Consider the following 17,025-nt stretch of genomic DNA (forward strand, 5'->3'; position numbering starts at 1 on the left):
TCTACACTTCTATCCAGCCACTCATTTTCTGAAAATGTTTTAACCCATTCTTTGGTTTTAGCTGCTTTTGAGTCACGGAACTGTCCGGAGGTCCAAAATTAACTATAGAGAAAGAGAGGTTTCCACTTCAGATTAAACCTTTTAAGAGAAGAGTCCACAATGAAGAGGAGGTGGGAATGACACACACACACACACATATATATATATATATATATATTCATTCATTTTCTGTATCGCATCAAGCGTATATATAATTTTTTTTATTTTTTATGGCATGTTAAATGTAAAAAATGGATAAAATATTCTGTGTGATGAAGTGCGATGTGGTGTTTTCTGAAGCTTCATGACCATAAACCAACTCACTATTTCCTTTCACAGCAACAGAAGATGAGTGTGGTTACAGAAATAGAGCACAGTCTAGGTTTGGTGGTAATAGGGGGGCCGTATGAAGAAAAGGAAAGAAGACGGACCCCCCCCCCCCAAGATCTGTGTCATGTATAAAAGCTCTCTGCCATCACCACTTACACTCATACTTTGAGATCACTGCTTACTGCCAGAGATGGAAACACCCTCAGTTCTCCTTCTGTGCATCTTGGTGACATGCTCAGGTGTGGTTGTAGTGCTCAAGATGCTTTTTACTGCAATATCACTTGTCCTCATGGCATAACTATACATTAATATTTCAATTTGTCTCTTCAGTCTGGGCAGTCCAAGGGAGAAGCGTTGAGGTCAGCATCGATGATGAGGAGCGAGTGGAAATCTCCGTGGAGGCTCGTGCGGTAATATGACTGCTTTAAAGATTTGGACTTACACTAGATTTGCTGTTCATCTTTAAATATCAGATGACGACATGCATAACGATAGAGAAAGTTGCTGACTGTGCAGATACTTTCTCATGCTTTAACATTGACTCTGTGTCTAAGCCCAATATGACTGAACTCAGATTCATGATGTTGCTTAATTTATTACTCATTCTTTGCTTTTAATTTGTCTTACGGATTTCCAGCTTCCAGGAATGTGCTGGGGGTGCAAATGGGCTTTAAACAGGGTGAAGAAAATCATTGGACAGAATGCCACTGCAGAGGTGAAATGTTTAAAAAGACTGGCAGCAACAAACCATATGATCAAATGAGAAAACCATGAATGAAGCAGTAATGTGATTTTCTTCTTTCGCAGAAGCTGAAGTCAAAGCTAAATACCGTCTGCAACGAAATTGGACTCCTGAAAGCTGCATGCCGCAAATTTGTGAAAACGCACCTTGGAGAACTAATTGAGGAACTCACTACCACGGATGATGTGAGGACAATCTGCGTCAACACAGGAGCCTGCAAGTGAGTCAAAATCATAGTGTAGAGCTGATCTGAGGCCTCATGTGAAAGGGAGGCAAGATTCTGGAAATTATTCATCTAAAATGGTTTAACTAGGACTCTAATAATGTGCTCATTTTTAACTTACTTTGCATGTTACACCTAATTTCTGCATCTTCATGATGCAAGACTCAGACGTAATCAAGAAATGCAGTTTAATGTTGAATTATCATGACTCCGCCACTGAGGAATCATTGCTTTTTTTCTCTGATCTTTAGGCCAAAGGAGCTGATGGAGCTGCTCTTCTATCCAAACAATGAAGGATCAAGAAATGAGATCATTGAATTCTTCTGATGCCACCGCATTTTATTTGTGAGAAAGGAATAATCTAAAAAGAAGCTGAGTAACTGGGCAAAAAATATAAAAAAATGAAATTGTTATCTGCTATCTTGGCTTTCTTATCCTGCTGTATTAATGCACTTTTTCTGTACTTCAGTCTGTATTGTTTTCCATTTCTTTACTTGTGCTGATAAAAATAAATTTATAAATAAACTTTTGAGAGAGTTTATGTTTTGAAAAGTCTTAACATTCATTGGGAGGCCATTTAAAAACAACCTTCATGGCATGGCTACCAGGCAGATGCAACAAAACATTTGTGTGGCATAGATCAAATGCATGAAGGGTACATTTAAGCACCGTGTAGTTGTTGTGGCATTTCAAAAATCTCTTTAATCTCTAACTGAAATTTCACTTTTAAACACAGCAGGAGAAAACTCCAGCCTGCATTTAACGGTTGTAAATTGTATAATGATGAAATTTTATGATTTTATTTTGTAATAGTAAATTAAAAAATAATCAAAAGCAAGGTAGTCAAGATCAAAATTCAAGACGCACGTTCCCACATGCATGCTCACAAACGTGCTCGTCTCTTCATCTGCTTCTGACTAGATGTTTAATGATGATTAAAAGAAACTTGAGTGGATACACATTTTTAATTACAGTGGCTCTGAATGGTCAAAGACTCAGGGACCCTCTGTGCTCTTTGGGGGATCCTATTGGGTTCCCGGACCCCAGGTTGGAAACCACTGTTCTAGGTGATGGGGACTTCTAGTCCAGTTTGAAATATCTCAACAATGAATTGATCGCTCCCAGTTAAACATAGAGAAAAAACCTCAAACACTTCAGTCCTGTGACTCCATCCAAGATTTTTTTTTCAAAGTACAGATCAGGAGTTTTGTATTAGGGCCCGAATTATTTTAAACTTTATCATTTATGAAGCCCTCTCAAACCAAATATCCTTATCAGATATTTTTATTATTCCAAACTAACCAGGTAACTAACCAGGTCAGGCAGAGCCACCTACTAAATGAAATGTATGTCTAGAAGCAGTTTTAACTTTATTCTTTGAGATAAAGTTTCATTGCTGAGTGGATCATTACTACACTGGGCGGTGACAGATGCCTTCATTAATGCTCTATCATCATCAACATTGAATAGATAAAAACTAAATTACCTTTCTTCATGCATTATTTAAACCCTTTTTAATAACTGTAATCTGCATATTTACTCATTTGCATAAAAATTATGTGTGAATTTGGTTTTGGAACTCAAGTGCTGCAAACATTAAAATCCATATATTTGTTTTTAACTTTTTAATTTATCATTTTTTCCTTTTCTTATATATTGAATTGATGCTTGAGTAAACAAATTTTTGAGTGTGAAGACAGTGGATGTAAACTGTGGATGAGCAGTATGGGAAAAGTGGGTGTGTTGATGTGTGTGTATCTGCTTGTACGTCGTGATTGTCGTGTTGTGTAGCTATTTTTTAATACTTATTTTACTCACATCTCGTAGAGAGATTTCTGTTGTAATGGATGCTTTTCCTTCTGGCACCAAAATGCTGCTGAAAGGCTTCTCCCTCTCTGTTCCGGTTGTCACAAATATAGATCCTTCTCAAACATCTGTAGACAAGACACGGAGCTACAGTGTCAAAACTCCTTCATCCCTGCTGCTTCAGAGTGAAGTCTTCCCACTACAACTTCAAGGCCATTGTAGGATTGTCCCCTCATGGAGCCCTGACTTTTTTTTACATCACTCTTAACTCCTGACATGTCCATCATGGTTGATGAGGTCTTCTCGGTGGAAGACCTATCTGGGACTGTTCATTGTCTTGCCTTCTTCTCTAAGAGGACATAAATGCTGGACATGGATGTTCTGAAAACGCAGACCATTGCTCGTTTGAGACTCCTCTTTGAAAACGTACTTTTATTCTTTGGCTTTTAACCCAGTGTGAGTTTGACATGGCTTTTATTGTCTTTAGATTGTATCATTTCCTCTTTGTTTTTAGTGTTTATAATAATTATTTCTGTCCTGACTTGTGCAGCACTTTTGTCAACCATGTGTTGTATTTTTAAAGTGCTTTATAAATAAATGTGGTAATATAAAATCTGCATATTTAAATCATTTCTATATCCGATGGCTACTAAGCAAATGTCATCTTAGATTTTGTATAACATTCCAACTGCACTAGATCAGTATCTCTAATTGATTTCATTGATTCATGATAGCCTAATTTATACACCAGCTTGCACCCTAAATTAATGACTACTTTAAATAAAACATAGCTAATAACAATAGTGAAAAGCAGAAGATGCAAAAAGAATTGAGGAACATATAAATCATAATGTATTAACTCTGTAAGGACCAGAAAAGTATAATTACCTGCCTCCTCTAGCCACTGTTTTTATTCTGTTTAATTACAGCAAACATGAATTAACTTATATGAATCCCCAGGAACACTGGATTATAACAAAGTATTGGTCACATAACATGAACACAAGTGCATGCAATAACCCAGTGGGGACCAGCAAGATAAACGTGCCCTGACAACAACTTCACTTGTACTCTTATCTTTATCAGACACTACAAGGGACATAAAGTTAATACAGTTAGCACAACTGATGTAAACAGAGCCCATCTTGTCTCAAAACTTGACAACAAACTGAGGCAGCCCTGAGGTGTGTGTAGATACTTCAGATTTTGCTGAATGTGTGCTCAAGACAAGCATTGAATCGGATTAAGAGATTTTTATCTTTAATTATTCTTTGTAATACAAATCACACAATCACAGAGCGAGCTGAGGACAAAAAGTCTTTCTACACAAAAACATAAATAAGGTAAACAAAGTATTTGGGAACCATGTCACTGTTGGTTGTATAGTGCATCATTTTTCTTTCACTTATCACCCAACAGATCTTTAAAAGAAAGTCAGCTTTATTTGAAAAGTTGTCTCAAACTCACTCAAAGAAGAAAAGAAGATGTTGGAAAACAAAGATCTGACATCACCTGCAACGCACACCTCATAATGCGGAGGCTGCAGCCGTGATGAGGCACTTAGCATTGCGGTCCAGGAAGTGTCCTTGTGGCTGAGTCTCATCCCAGCTCTGCTTTAAAGTCTGTCGGTCCAGCTTGTTCAGGCCCTGAGAGCAAAGACGGAGATCCTGGACCAGCTCGGACAAATCCTCCAGTTCTTTTCGGTCCCAGGGGCCAGACACCTGACAGCCTGAGGGCCACAATGGAAATTCAAAGTGATTATGGGATATTTCTGATCTGAACGCAGCTTTCATTTTCTACAATTTAACACAAAGAAGACAACTGGTTAGATCAGGGGTTCCCTAACTTTTCAATGCTAAGACCCCCAAAGAGCATTTGCTTCTGGCTGGAAACCCCCAAACCTACAGATATCCCACATCTTTTCAGCACTGTATATTTTCACTGAATAATAAAACTTTTCAACAAATGACAGATAAGAACAGAACAGAAAAAAAAAGAAAAAAATCAAACCTTTCTCACCTCTGTGTGTGTGTGTGTCTGGGAGGGACAGACAGAGAATACACTAAAGTCTCCAGACAGATGAAGCATTTTGGGCATTTCATGGCCATTTTCTGTATGGTTCTAAAGCCATACCTAATATATGCTGCATCATATTTTAGGATTTTAGTTGCCTATAAGTTTTTTAGGTCTTTTTGCTGGAGCAGAGTCCACCATGGCAGGGTTGTTAGTCTGGTCCTTTGGTCTATTTGTTGTCAAAAACCTGCCCATGTTGCGCTAGCTAGCTAAATGCTACCTTGAAGAGCAGAGCAGCCTGATAACCACCAAGTCTACAGAGATTATGATGAGCAAGATGGTGCAAGTTTCAAATGTTTCCCAAAAAGCAACTCAATGATTTATTTATTAGTTGAATTATATGATGAGTTTGCATAAGTAGATAAAGAAAACATCTGACACACTTTGCTCAAAATACTACAGAGAGGCACTACAGCAGTTTTTCTCTAACACCATGACTTTACACCTCCACTTATGGTAACTAGTTTTAGATGTTGTTAGCAAAGGTGTGAACACCACCACCAGTCCACCTTCCTCTTCAGCAAGGTGTGTGTGTTTGTCGACTACATTGGAAACATAACTTTAGACACAAACTACACCCTACAAGCCTTGAAGCATCTCACTATTGTATAAAAGCATACACCAACTAGCCTGACACACAAAGACTTAGCAGTTTCATTACTATATTTTCCCCTTTTCCTCCAATTCAGCCAGATAACTGATACAGATTCCTCAATCTTGTTGTCAGTTTCAACATGAAATGTAAGAAGGTCAAGCACTTAGAGCATCACTGTATAATTACTACTAATAATTTGCTGTTAATAGCAAACCAAAAGCGAATACAGGATTATTTGAAGCATGACTTGGGTTGAGCTAACTATGCAGAAGCAGGATATTTCTACTCTGAGCTGCAGGTGTGACATAAAAAACACGACTAATCTTAATGCTCACATCTGTGTTCACATCTTTGTGGACCCAGAGGCTTTTTCTGAGTTTTTCAAGTAAGTTAATTTTGACACTTAAATAAAAACTATCAACCAAGGGGAAAAAAAATACACATAAATCTACTGTAAGGAAGGAAGTTTGGAAACCTTGGAGGTTAAGAAGTGTCAGTGATCGAGAAGCCTCTCTGGTAAACCTCAAGACGCTGTGAAGGCCTGCCGAGGTCACAGACGGGTTCCCTGACAGGTTTAGACTCACCAATGTTGGACATGACGGCAGGCACCTGGAAGACAAAAAAAAAAAAAAACACAGAGAACAGATTGTTTCAGTGCAGGTGCTTTGTTGCAATTAAGTAATGCAAACAACTTAAAGTGTTATAAGCAGCTTGGGAAAAATTGCTTGCAGAGATCATTAAAACAACATTGCCACAGACAGAAAATGCAGCACAAACCTGGCCAGCGTGGTTACGCTGCTGTCTGTCAGCCCATTTGCTGCCAGACTCAGGTGAGTCAGCGAACACTCGCTCTGCAAAGACGCAAGTATCAATTTGATTTCACTAAATTGCAGGTACAGTTACACTTCAGACTGTTATATCAATAACTTGACCATTTATGTATGTGCAGACCTGTGACAGGACATTGGTAAGATGTTCCAGTGCTGGGAAATCAGCAGGACCCCTGCAGATGGCAGACAGGTCCAGATGTGTGAGACAGTGGAGGGGCAGAGTCTTCAAAACCAGCTCAAACCCAGTGGAGCCAAGAGCATTGTGTGAAAGGGACACTGATTTCAGGTGGCCAGTACCTTGGAGATCAAAAGACATTATTTGTGAAGTTACTCTGAATAAATGTTAAACATACCACTTCACATCTCCACACTGAATCCTCCAGAACATAACTGTCCATCAGGAGTTCAATTAAGCTTAATGACTTAAACATTAGAGTAAAAAAAGGGAAAAAGTGTTACCCGCCAGAGCGCTAGCAAGTATCAACCGATGCTGTTGAAGGAAACGAGCTGTGAGGCCACAGGCCTGCAGGGACAGCTTTGCAAGCAGAGGGCAGCAGGACAGCAGACAGGACAGACACTCGGACACACCGTCGCCCAACGGATTCATGCTGAGATCGAGCTCCTCGAGGCACTAGTCAGAAACAATCCCAATCAGCAATGTTCATAAAAAAGAAATCTCTTTTATTTAAATAGTTTATAGATAAGCTTGTACATAGATCTGACAGGAAAGTGTGTGAAATGTAGTGTGGTTGTATGTCTGTGGTTTGAGGTGCTCAAAAAGAACAAAGGAGGAGCTGTGATATTAAATGAGTCACACTAACCAAAAGGGCTGTTGAGAAAAAAAAAAAAAAAACCCTTTCCATTCTCAGCCTGTCAAAACACCAAAAAAAGTGTGATTCACATGGGAGGCTATTCTAAAAACTTTATATATATATATATATATATATATATATATACATACATTTTTTCCCATCTGCAATGGACTGGTGACCTGTCCAGGGTGCACCCTGCCTCTCACCTGCTAATTGCTGGGTTAGGCTCCAGCTTCCCCATGACCCTTAAAGGATGAAGCGGTATAAATAATGGATGGATGGATGGATATTTTTAATGAATGATAGTGAGTAAATGTTTTTACTCTTAGAAGTTACTATAGTCTATTCAAAACTTTTTCTTTTTAACATTATCAGGATGTAAACAATGGCTGAACAAATTATTAGCAAATATCCCCAGAAAGCATGAAATCCCTGCTTTCCCTGATAGATTTGTTCAGTTCAGGCCTTTACCGGGAACGCAGGATGACTTTGTCCCTTTAAAGCATTAACAGCCTTCTCCAGCCCTTCCCCTGTGATGGAATTGGCAGAAACGTCCAGCAGCCGAAGCCGAGGCATGGTGGTTGTTGTGGCAACCAGTTCTGGGAAAAGGGCGTCTGGGAGCCGGTTGCCTGATAAGTGCAGCTCTGTGAGGCTGGCCTGAAGTTTAAGGGCACGCAGGAGTGGGCTGAGGGAGGAGGGGCCCAAACTGAGGCCACACACTGACACAGCGGCGCTCCCATCCTGAACCTCGCAGAGCCGGGTGACACGTTTGTTCTCACCTGCAAGGAGATGCTGAATTTAAACCTTAGAACGGGGTACAGAATTATGTGTAAGTTTGAGAGTTTTTGCGAGTTGCTCACCCACTGCCAGACTCTGACATGCCTTCTTGTAGCGCTCAGGGAGAGGAGGGAGATCCCAGGAGGAAACCTCTGCAAGAACCTGCAACACAACACACCGTTTGACACTCAGAACTGATGCCTTGCTTAAACTTTAGTCTGATGTGTACATCAGTTCCTAATCCTTTTTTTTTTGCAGGTTAGTTGACATTTCAATCTTCAGACCTCTATCGTGCAATCATTATTCTTATGAGCCATAAAGTCTGGCTGTGTTAATACCAGTCCTCACCTCTTCATTAGTGTGTAGAACAGCCAGCAGCAGGTCCTGTGGGGAGAGCAGAGCCCCCTCCTTCTGCAATGAGAGGCGAGGCAGGAGGCCACATTTCTGGTAATAACGCTGAGCTGCCTGTTCACACAGCCATGACACAGTGCAGGAGTCTGCCTCACTGGAACACATTGAAGTGAAATATTACTGACAGACTAGAACATGCATACAACCCGTATGCCTCTTTACATCGATTGTTATTTTAAGTTTATTTATATTAATGAATGAACACATATACCAACTTTTGTGGAACTGGGATGAGAAACACATCTTCCTGAACTCTGACTCTCATTCTGATTGGAGGAGGCAGCGATGTGGGCAGGGGAGGAACCAAAGCTTGCACTGGAGGCTGAAATTACATAAATAAAAGTGCTAAAGTTGGCATCACCTTCTCAATCAGCTCTCTAACTTGAAGCAACATTCATTGTTGCCAAAGTTAATCTGGAAAGAAGACAGATTCCTGGTGAAACATTAATGATCATCTCCATGTGCTCCTGTAAAACTTATATGAAGCATCCCTCCCAAACTGTCTATAAACAGAATTTCTCTCAAAGGTTAATGATGGCTCATCAGGAGCAAAACAGGGGTTTCTGACCTGAATGTGTATTAATGTTGGAGGTGGAGGTGTGTCGGTCCTTATGTCGTCATCATCTGGAACGGTGGGACTGTGTGACCTGCTGACCTCGCGTCTGCCTAACATGACCATCCCTGGCATCTGAGTCATTTTCACCTGATGAGGCTTCACTGAGCCGTTCTTTCTCAGAGAGTGACCCCGGTTGGTGGAAGAGGAGGAGCTCACTGAAGAACCTAAAAGAAGAAGAGCGTAATGAAGGTAAAATAAGAAAAGAAATACGGAATAAAACCCCATAAACAAACTACTTCATTACCTCTGATGGCTGTGTCTGGTATTAGCTGCTTGTTGTGACTTCTAGCAGCTGATGATGAAGCAGTTTCTTCCCCTGTCAAATGATTATGTTCCAGTCGGAGCCTCCTCTTTTTCTTTGGCTGCATTTCCCCCAAATCATCCTCCAGCCAGTCATCAGCCAGATACTCATCCTCAGCAACCAGAGCAGACTTGTTATTGGATGAAACGGCAGGTGTGCTGGAGAATTGAGGTTGTGAAAGACCCTGGAGAAGAGTTTTGGCACTACCTAAGCCACGAATGGCGGTGTGGTACTCCTCTCGCCCAAATACACATGTAGCAGGGGCCTCCTTGTTGCTTTCTCTACCTGAGCTGGGAGCTGTGGTAATTTCCTTATTTGGTGGAGCATCCTTTTGACTTGGAGCTGCTGGGAAAGCACGTCTAGGACGAACAGGACGGAGAGGACTGACCGGACCGTCGGAGTCACTGTCATCTGAGCTGCTGCTGTTAATCTAGAAAGCACACATAAATATTCTGTTTTTCTCATCTAGATAATTCAAAGAGAATTTTTAAAAAGAAACTGTGTAGTTTTTATGCACCCAGAAGGCATTTGTCAGTTATTACCCCATAAAGAACAGCAACCTCTGTTCCTCTGGCTCTGTGCCGCTGTGATGAACCGTTGCTCTGCTGCCGTTTGGGGCTCGTAGCTGCTGCTTTCGCTTCTGAACTCCTGCTGTTTCGGGACCAGTCTTGGCTTGAGGAACAGCCCCCTCCAGTGGCTGACAGCGGCTCGGAGTCCTCTGCATCAAACAGCTGGCTGTCCTGCAGGGCATCAAAAGGCTTGGCTGGGGCTGGAGCAGCAGGCACTGTGGTTGGCGAAGATAAGAGAAGCGTTTGAGAAGTGTTTGAAGTCCCATGCTGAAGGGAAAACCAAGGCTAACATGACTCAATAATGTTAAAGCTTTACCTCCTCCTGCTACCGCCTTCCTCAGCAGTTTCTCTGTAAGAACACATTCCTGCCTGGTCTCTTCATCCAGCTCTCTTCTGTACATCCTCTGCCACTGACGCAGGGTGTCCATGGCAGTTTCACCCTGACAGGGGACACCAAAACCATGAGACAGTGGACGCACAACACAAGAAGGGCAGCACATGGCTCCAACTGCACGTCAGTTCATATAGTCTTCAGTAATATTACGTTCCAATTTATAATCTTGTCACATATTTTCAACAAAGTGAATATCTTCTTTTATTTGGTGATTTAAAGCTGATGTGAGGCAAAGCAATTCACTAAGGAGCGGCTCAACAGGAAGGCTGGAGGGTTATAGAACAGTCATAAACCCAGCTCTGAATCTGATTGAAGAGCAGCGGGGGGACTCTTCAAACACCTTGGACTTGAAGAAAAAAAAAAATCATGGAAGACTGGTCAGAAATTCCAGAAATACTGGAACAGCAATGCACAACAACCAAGAAGAAGGGGGCAATACTTGCACTCAATGCTGTTAATGTCAAGAAACAATATAAATTATAGAAATGATATGAATGAGAAGGAAAATCAAATGACATGCATGAAGGAGCTAACCTGTAACATTTTTTTTTTAGCAAATTGTATTAGTATTTACAACAAAACAAAATCAGAAAAATAAAACAAATACCTGTAAAAAATCTATTGGTCACCAAAGTAATTAAAGTACACCTAATTAACATGCACTGTATCATCAAGCAGTGTGTATTTTTCCCTTTCTGATTATGACATATTTGTATTTTGCATGGTACCAAATATTTTTCCTTTCTTACTTATCTTAAAACCCCCCTAAGCCTAAAAGGTCTTTGGGGGGTTTTTGTTTTATTTTATTTTTTTAATTATGTAACCAAATAAGCATGAATATTTCTTTGCAATTACAAACTGTGTCAAAATAAAGCTAACATTTGTAAGATTTAATCAAAAGTAGAAACATAGAAATATCACCAGTGATGTCACTGCATCCAATTAACTGATGATAGAACATAGTAAAAAAAATATCCTGAAATTTTTCCTAAGTATTTATTTATTGCCTTTTATAGTATATAACTCCTTTGAACATTTACAGGAGTAAAAAATTATATTAAAAAAAACTCAAGAAAACCATAAATCAACATATGGATGTTTTTCAGTTCGCCTCTATTTGGCACAGAGTGAAGTTCTCGTCGTCCAATGAGGAATCGGAGCTCCGTCCCACTGTCTTTAAAACATCTCCTGCACTTCTTCTGTGGTGTGGTATTTGTTTTGGGATGCTACTGTATACAAAAGTAACTAGAAAGGAGGATAAAAACACTGCAAAAAAAAATAAATAAATAAAAATCTGGACAGGAAACTGCTCTATAAGGACACTGGGAGATGGAGATTTGTGCCCTCAGTGTCGTTTATCTTTTTACATGCCATCGGGTCAGCAGGTGAATCCAAATTGTTTGTTTACTTTTTTGCAAAATTTCTTTACCTGCTTTTAATTGTTTGTCATTTAAATGTGTGGTGGTCACAGAAATGGTTTTGCTTAGCTTTTAGCTTAGATTCTGAACTTTCAGTGGATAAGACACGTCTATATTTACATAACAGACCTGACGTTACAGCCCATAAAACCCGATTTAGGGTTGTTTATGTAGCTGGTTTGAGTCGTTAGAGTGAATTATGTGCTTGCAACTGTTAAAGATAACAAAACTTCTCTCCATCTATGCTGCTCACAATAACACAGACTGCTCATGCGTTTGTATTATTCCCACAAAAATGAGGTAGAAATAATGGTGGTTTACAAAAACATCTAAACACACACACACCTTGGAGTTGCGTAGCGTGACAGAAGCCCCCTGTTCAATCAGTAATCTTGCAACTTTGAAATTGCCACAAGTGAGGGCGTCATGCAGAGGAGTCACTCCCTCACATAAGGAGCCACCGGAATCGTTGATGTTTGCGCCGTGCTCCAGCAGCAAGGCTACAATATCTGCAGGACAGACAGAAAAAGGATGTTGAAAACAGCTGAAGAGTCATCGGCTTGTATCAATAAAAACAACTCTGAGCCATTATTTATGCAGGCGATCTGAAATCTGTTACCATAGTGACCGTGGTTGCAGGCCTCATGGAAAGGGGTCCAACCACAGTAATCCCTGGGATTCACTGGGTGACCCTGACAAACACACACACACACACACAATTACAAGTCATCAAACAGCTCAGGATGTTTGATGTTACACTCTCTGTTTCAGTTTGTAGCTTTTTCTAAAAACTTTGTGTTCATGAAGATCACTTTTATTTAAACACTCAAAGCTATGCTGAGAAAATCTTTCATACTGAGATTAAATTAATTATGTATTTTTACAGTAAATATTTAACAATTTTAGATAAAAAAAAAAAAAAACTTTGGCCCAACAAGTTTGACATTGTCCTTCTGTTCCGTCCAGTGCAGAAAAATCAAAGGTTTACCAAGGACTCAAGTCATTCTGAGGTAAAATAAATGTTTGAAACATGAATAAGAAATCTTATTTCTCACCTGTTCTACCAGATATTGGACCTGCATCAAGTTTCCATCTATACACGCTCTGTGGAGGGATGTCTCTCCCTTCTCATTCCTCTTGTTCCACTAAAGTAGGAAGACAAACACAAGCAGAGATAAAAAAAAAATCATTCAACAAAGAGTTCAAAGAAGAAATGATTGCTCGTGCAAAGGGGCAGCTAACTTACTCTTCCTGTCTTCCTCCTTCCAGACACCATCTTGTCATAACCTTCCAAGTCATCATCTAGAAACCAGACAAAAATTCTCGTGGGACAAACGCCTTACAAATTTAGTGAATATTAGAATACGTGTCAGCTCTGTGTCAGTCAGCTGACAGCTCGCAGGCTACCTGAGTCTGAGAGAATGACATCACTGTCATCCAGCGGCTCACTGTTGTCCATCTCCTCTTCTTCCTCCTCCCCATCACTCCCCTCTGGACTCCAACCCTTTGAAGCACAGAGCTCATTCAGCTGGGCCTCCGTGTCATCAACATTCGACGAGCCGCTGCGTCTCTGGTATGCCAGCCAGAGCGTCAGCACGCGTTTCTGTGGGAGTGAAAGTCAGCTTTTATGCATAGTGTTTACCCCCTACCATCGTATTACCTAATTATCATTATCACTTCCTTGCGTACTTAAATGGTTGTTGCTGTGTAAATCCACCGATGTGTTCTTTAGTTAGACTAATGACTCCTTGGTGGTAATTGTGTTAAATTATGATGTTTCACAAACTTTTGCCCACATTTACCTTTACTTTTAAACTGATAAAAGTCTGAACTTAACATGGTTCATAATGCCGACTTTGATCTATCACAACATTTACAGTACATCCTACTCACAATGCTTACACCTTTTACATTACTGAGTCATTCTAAAGCACATTTCTATATGGAATACGTTTAATTCTTTTAAATGCATTTTTCACCCCCTTCCTTTTAATTTAAACCAGCTTTGCAGCTCTTAACAACTCATTTCAGCTCACCTGCAGTCTGGCCTGTCCAGATGCCTGAGCACATTGCAAGGCCATACTGTAGCTGCTGTCTACGTCCTCGAATGGGCGACCACTTTCCTCCTGTGCTGCAGCAATGTTCAGCCATGTGCTACACTCCTGATACAGGCACACAAATGAGAATTCATACATGCAAGGATGCATATAACACTTGCGCAAGATTTAGCTTCATTATTCGCCCCCCATCTAATTCAGTTCAACTAAGCAAAAAATACTTTTTTTCCAAAATCATGTGCTTCCAACTAGTGATTTCTATATCAGACCACTTTCTGGAATTTAGTAATCTATCCATAAACTCCCTGATTGTGGCATTAAGATGCAGATTCTTCATGATTACCTCAGTAGAACTGCCCTGTCGTAAAGCTAGCTCCTTTCTGTAGTGCTCCACTGCTTTGCCATGTTGTCTCAGGTCTGTGTAGGTTGCAGCCAGAGACACGTGGATGACAGCCAGCTCCCTGGCAGGCTTTCCCATTGCTTCAGCACCTTTCAGCTACACCACAAAATTCATTACAAACCAGTGAATGTAGAGAGCTTTAGCTAAAACGACTGGAATGTGAGTGAGTGTGTTGTACATTTTTTCATGTTATTCACCTGAGCTTGATAGGCCTCCAGAGCTTTGCTGTAGCAGCCAACCTTACAATAGAGATCCCCCAGCTGCTCTGACAGCTCCACGACCTGACGGGAGCCAATCCTTTTGCCCTGATCCTCCCCCAACTCTTCCTCCAATTTACAGCCATGGTCGGCTGTAAAATCAACAAAACAAATATGTTATTTATGCAGCCATGTTAGAAACTGCTAGAAAAGAAACCAAGTGGATCAAAAGCTGTTCTCTTACCATATTTAAAAGCTTTCTTCATTGCCAGTTTGTCCCGTGGCCTTTGGGAACCCAGCTGGAGAGCCTTCTTCAGAGATCGTCTGGCAGCAACAAAGTCACCCAGAGACAGCTGCACCTGTTGACAGATACCATCAGAACACACAAATAAAACATTACAATCTGTCCATCTGCAGTGACAGCTAGCAGAACAGATGGTGGAGCTCATACCTTGCCAATGCAAAAGAAACACTCGCTCTCACTGAACTTGTCTTTCATCTTCCTGGCGCACTCTTTGGCCTGCTCCAAGCTGCGGACAGCATTTGAGTGTTGACCGTTGCGGAAATAGATGTTCCCCAGGTTAAAGTTTGCACGGTAGAGATCCTCTAGTAGCTGGCTCTTCCTTCACAAGACAAGAACAGATGCTGCTCAGTTTAAAACACTTTAATCTGAGCCTTCAATACATGAACTACATGAACTGTGGTTCCCTGTCGTACTCTCTTGGATATAAGTTTTAACATAGGGGAAATACTCAGCAATATGCAGAAAGACAGACTAGTTTTAGTTTGTTCCTACTCGGCAATAAAGACACTACGGCGAATGAACTCGCTGCAGTGTTTGGATTCTCCCAGATGATCACAGACAATCCCAAGATTGAGGAAAAGACGAGCCTTCATCTCACTGATCTCTCGCGCAGGCACAGTCCCTGCAGGTTAGTAAAATGTTGAAACATTAAAAAAAAGCATTAAAATGAATCAAGATTGTTTAATATACATATTGTGGAGAATATTGAACAAACAGGTTAACAGAGTAACAATACACACCTCCTAGACGCTCATCCACAATGGCCAAGCTCTTCCTGAAAGCATCCTGCGCCTGCTTTAGACTGTTCTTTGATTGGTCCGATTCATAACGGAAGAGGTAGGTTCGACCAATAGTTGCCAAGGCCCTTTGCTCTTCAGCATGATCTTTGACAGAGCGAGCCAGGTTCAGGTGACAGTGTTGGTGCTGGGAAAACAAGATATACAGAACTGCTCATGCACTAAAAACAAAAAACATAGACGCCAGTGTTATCATAATGCAAGTTAGAAGTCCACTCACTTTTAAAGCCGCCTCAGTGTTTTCCATCTCTGCAAAACACTCTCCTATCTTGCGATGTGCCACAGCTCGTCCAATCACATCATCTAGTGCCTTGGAAAGAGCCAGCTCTTGTTGGTGCTCCCTGATGGCTGCCTCATAATCACCTGAGACGAAACATGGGCAAAACATTAAAACCTGACCATATAATCAACCCCCAAAAAGGTTTAAAGTTAAAGTAAATATTATACTTCTAAAGTTAAAGATTTAAGGAGGAATCAGAAGTAGAAAAAATGCTTCGATTATACAACAACAGGAGGAGGCATAGAGCAAAGCAGGAGATAATGTCAACAATATTTTGAGATCTGAATACATTATTCTAAAGCCATGCACTGTAGATTATTGGCAATAATGCAGTGGAAGTGTTTGTATATATGAAATCTACCTACCACTCCTGGACAGCAGCTCTCCAAGCTGATTGCAGATGTTGGCTTCCTCTTTTAAGTTGTTGTTGGCCTGGGCTTTGTTTTTAGCTTTCTGCAGCTCTACAGACAGAAAACAACAGAAGATAAGGATTGCACACGCCTTTTGAACTTGCAAAAACATATGCAAGTAAAGAAATACTTACGCTTGATTGCCCGTGAAGAGCTCATCTCGGTTTAGCTCTGAACGCTGCTCGCCAAGCTAACTTACAGCTGACAGTGAATGACAAGAAGCGCGCTACAGTTTAGCCTAGCGCCGCCTGAATCCAGCGCCAACTCACAAATAACCGCAACAAACTTTACACATCATTCTCGTTAGCACGTGTCTTTGTCTTTCCGAAAAGGTTTCTGAATCACATATGTTTCCTACTGTAATCGATGTCACGGGGAAAAGTATATATATCGAACATCTGAGTAAAACCCGTGCTGTTTTAGCTTTGCGCTCACAGCAAACTTCATTGACCCGCCAGGAAGCCCGCTAGCCAATCATTTAAATTAATATATTTTGCCCGTATCGTCACCTCCCAGGCACAAAATCCTCTTACAACCCTAAATAAATAACGTTTTTTTTTTTACTCAAATATAACTCCAAACCTTTATTATGTACCATGAACTAATAATTTATAGATTTTGTAACACATATATGGAGAGCAAAC

At 40.7% G+C, this 17,025-nt stretch overlaps 2 protein-coding genes across 2 annotated transcripts; one reads left to right on the plus strand and one right to left on the minus strand.

Annotated features, from left to right (window-relative positions):
• The first annotated feature begins 543 nt into the window (after positions 1 to 543).
• Positions 544 to 1,875, plus strand: nkl.4 (NK-lysin tandem duplicate 4). The gene is made up of 5 exons (XM_041972270.1): positions 544 to 608; positions 700 to 779; positions 1,007 to 1,084; positions 1,177 to 1,331; positions 1,586 to 1,875. Exons 1-5 carry the CDS (start codon positions 560 to 562, stop codon positions 1,659 to 1,661), a joined length of 438 nt encoding a protein of 145 aa, XP_041828204.1. The 5' UTR covers positions 544 to 559; the 3' UTR covers positions 1,662 to 1,875.
• A 2,509-nt stretch (positions 1,876 to 4,384) lies between these two features.
• Positions 4,385 to 16,864, minus strand: tonsl (tonsoku-like, DNA repair protein). Its single transcript, XM_041972266.1, has 28 exons — positions 16,516 to 16,864; positions 16,337 to 16,432; positions 15,912 to 16,054; positions 15,635 to 15,818; positions 15,387 to 15,516; positions 15,042 to 15,213; positions 14,835 to 14,949; positions 14,591 to 14,742; positions 14,337 to 14,489; positions 13,973 to 14,098; positions 13,344 to 13,539; positions 13,183 to 13,238; positions 12,992 to 13,081; positions 12,556 to 12,628; positions 12,282 to 12,445; positions 10,441 to 10,564; positions 10,098 to 10,339; positions 9,499 to 9,985; positions 9,207 to 9,418; positions 8,854 to 8,960; positions 8,576 to 8,732; positions 8,311 to 8,389; positions 7,922 to 8,229; positions 7,098 to 7,269; positions 6,760 to 6,935; positions 6,586 to 6,659; positions 6,284 to 6,417; positions 4,385 to 4,869 (listed from the first exon to the last, which is right to left on the minus strand). The coding sequence occupies exons 1-28, from the start codon at positions 16,538 to 16,540 to the stop codon at positions 4,667 to 4,669; spliced, it is 4,350 nt and encodes a 1,449-aa protein (XP_041828200.1). The 5' UTR covers positions 16,541 to 16,864; the 3' UTR covers positions 4,385 to 4,666.
• Positions 16,865 to 17,025: the final 161 nt, after the last annotated feature.

Source organism: Melanotaenia boesemani, chromosome 20 (assembly GCF_017639745.1).
Source record: "Melanotaenia boesemani isolate fMelBoe1 chromosome 20, fMelBoe1.pri, whole genome shotgun sequence".
In the NCBI taxonomy this organism is placed as follows: domain Eukaryota; kingdom Metazoa; phylum Chordata; class Actinopteri; order Atheriniformes; family Melanotaeniidae; genus Melanotaenia; species Melanotaenia boesemani.

Coding starts and splice junctions, on each gene's coding strand:
- tonsl (XM_041972266.1), bottom strand. CDS start 16,540: ATGAGCTCTTCACGGGCAATCAAGC. Junction 14,950..15,041: donor GTTTCTTTTGCATTGGCAAG/GTATGAGCTCCA, acceptor ATCTGTCAACAG/GTGCAGCTGTCTCTGGGTGA. Junction 8,390..8,575: donor TTCTACACACTAATGAAGAG/GTGAGGACTGGT, acceptor GTTGTGTTGCAG/GTTCTTGCAGAGGTTTCCTC.
- nkl.4 (XM_041972270.1), top strand. CDS start 560: ATGGAAACACCCTCAGTTCTCCTTCTGTGCATCTTGGTGACATGCTCA. Junction 609..699: donor CATCTTGGTGACATGCTCAG/GTGTGGTTGTAG, acceptor TTGTCTCTTCAG/TCTGGGCAGTCCAAGGGAGA. Junction 1,332..1,585: donor GTCAACACAGGAGCCTGCAA/GTGAGTCAAAAT, acceptor TCTGATCTTTAG/GCCAAAGGAGCTGATGGAGC.